Consider the following 2,011-nt stretch of genomic DNA (forward strand, 5'->3'; position numbering starts at 1 on the left):
AAACTATTGAGTTCATTTTTGGCAGAGAGCTGACCTACACGGCGGTCCTGAGTGACCAGCGTGTGGTGGAGCTGATCCCCAATGGCAGCAGCACCGTGGTGCACTATGAGGACCGTAAGGAATTCATCCGTTTGGTGCAGAGGGCTCGGCTGGAGGAGAACAAAGAGCAGGTAACACCATCCCCCACGGCCGGCATGGCTCCAAGGGGGACCTGCTCCTGTGGCAACCCCTCCTGGTACCTGTGGGGTTGGTGGCTGCAAAAACATGTCCCCAAAACAAGCTCCAGCTGGATGGTTCCTCCAAGCATCCTATGCCCAGGATGTCCATGAGCCCCACGGGCCTCCTTTGGGGCCCTGTGATCCCTGCCCCCAGTGTCCTGTGTGCCCTCTGGGCTCAGACCCACCACACTGATGTCAGGTCCCTTCTGTGCTCCCCCAAAGATCGCAGCCATGCGTGCTGGGCTGCTCTGCGTGGTGCCCCAGCCCGTGCTGGACCTGCTTACCTGGCAGCAGCTGGAGAAGAAGGTCTGCGGGGACCCTGAGATCACAGTGACTGAACTGCAGAGATTCAGTAAGTGCCAGAGCCGGTCCAAAGCTGCTCCCAGCCCCCTGTGTGGGCAGGGTCCCATCTTGATGACACTCATCCTGGGCATGCATCCTGCCCCACGCTGAGTCCCCTGGTTGTGGAGTGCCTAGGAGCCTGGGGGAGGGTAAGCCAGAGGGACCCTGGGCAGGGATGCTTCAGGTTTAGCTGCAAACCCCACCAGTTCCCACTCTGGTGCATCTGTTCCTCGGCTGCTATGGGCAGAGGCTGTTGGCCACGCTACAAACCAGGGTTTTTTTGTGGAGGGTGCCAGTCCTGCTCAGAGGTGGTGGCAGGCTTTCAGGGGCTCACTGAGAGCGGACGCTTTCCTCTCCTGCTTCCACTCTGGGCTCTCACAGAGTGGAAGGATGGACATGTCCCATGCTAGTTTGCTTTGCTGGGAGTTTCTGATGAAGCCGTTGCACGTTCTTTGTCACAGTCAGATTTGAGAGCTTCCCCCCTGACGACCCCCGTGTCCAGAACTTCTTGGAGGCACTCAACAACTTCACCAGTGGTGAGTGGACCTCAAGCCTTTCCTTGCTCTTCACGTGCAGCAGCGTGAGCTGGGGACAGGGTATCCACTGCCCTGTGCCCCGAGGATGCTCACTAGGTGCTTCCTTGGCAGTCAGCTGGGGTTTTCCTGCCTGCCCCTTCCCAGGATGCTGAGAGCATCCTCTAGCTTTGCCCCATGCTCCTGAGATGCTCTGCAAGGGCAGATCTTGCCATGATGGCTGTGACTGGGATGGTCCTGTCCCTTTCCCTGAGACCTGAGTCTTGTCCTTCCCTTCAGAGGATCTCAGACGCTTCCTCAAGTTCGTCACTGGCCGGAGCCGCCTTCCAGTTCAGATCAGTGTCCAGCCGGAAAGGTCAAACGGTTCTGCCTGGGCTGGGGTCCCTACACCGGGCTGGGGTCTCTGTGTGGTGTGAGGTCCCTGTACTGTTCCAGGGTCCCTGTGCCATACTGTAGTCTGACTCTCTGTCCTTTCTCCCAAGCTCGGACACATTGGACCGGATGCCACAGGCCTCCACGTGTTTCTGCACCCTCTACTTGCCCAGCTATTCCTCGTGAGTCAAGCTGGGAACAGGGATGCTCCCCCTCTCCCTGGGGCTGGCATTGGGGTCCCCTTCCAGGTTCCCCATGTCCTGCCCTGGGGGATGTCTGAGTGGGGCATCCAGGGAGGGAACCATGAGGATCTCAGTGTCTGTCATCACCATGACCCAGTGTTTCCCCTTGACTAGGGCCAAGGCCTGTGAAGAGCTGCTGCGATACGCCGTGTACAACTGCATGTCCATTGACACTGACAGGGACACCTGAGATGAATGAGGCCCCCCAGGTGCCCCATGCTATGGGAGCTGCCCATCCCAGGGCACTGGATTCAATAAAAGTGCAGGGCTGGACCCTGCTGTCCTGCCGCAGGTCCTCTTTGTG

The 2,011-nt window shown here is 58.9% G+C and overlaps 1 protein-coding gene across 1 annotated transcript in view; it reads left to right on the top strand.

Annotated features, from left to right (window-relative positions):
* Positions 1-1,897, top strand: part of LOC104281484 (E3 ubiquitin-protein ligase HECTD3-like) — a gene marked incomplete at its 5' end in the record, with an annotated part of 7,316 nt that extends 5,419 nt beyond the window's left edge. The window contains 6 exons of the mRNA XM_009879492.1: positions 1-170; positions 441-570; positions 1,022-1,096; positions 1,373-1,448; positions 1,576-1,647; positions 1,822-1,897. Of these exons, the coding sequence (XP_009877794.1) occupies positions 1-170; positions 441-570; positions 1,022-1,096; positions 1,373-1,448; positions 1,576-1,647; positions 1,822-1,897 (599 nt within the window). The remainder of the gene's footprint in view (positions 171-440; positions 571-1,021; positions 1,097-1,372; positions 1,449-1,575; positions 1,648-1,821) is intronic.
* Between the last annotated feature and the right edge of the window lie 114 nt (positions 1,898-2,011).

The sequence above is a fragment of the Apaloderma vittatum genome, unplaced genomic scaffold (genome assembly GCF_000703405.1).
Source record: "Apaloderma vittatum isolate BGI_N311 unplaced genomic scaffold, ASM70340v1 scaffold24092, whole genome shotgun sequence".
NCBI classification, from domain to species: Eukaryota; Metazoa; Chordata; class Aves; order Trogoniformes; family Trogonidae; genus Apaloderma; species Apaloderma vittatum.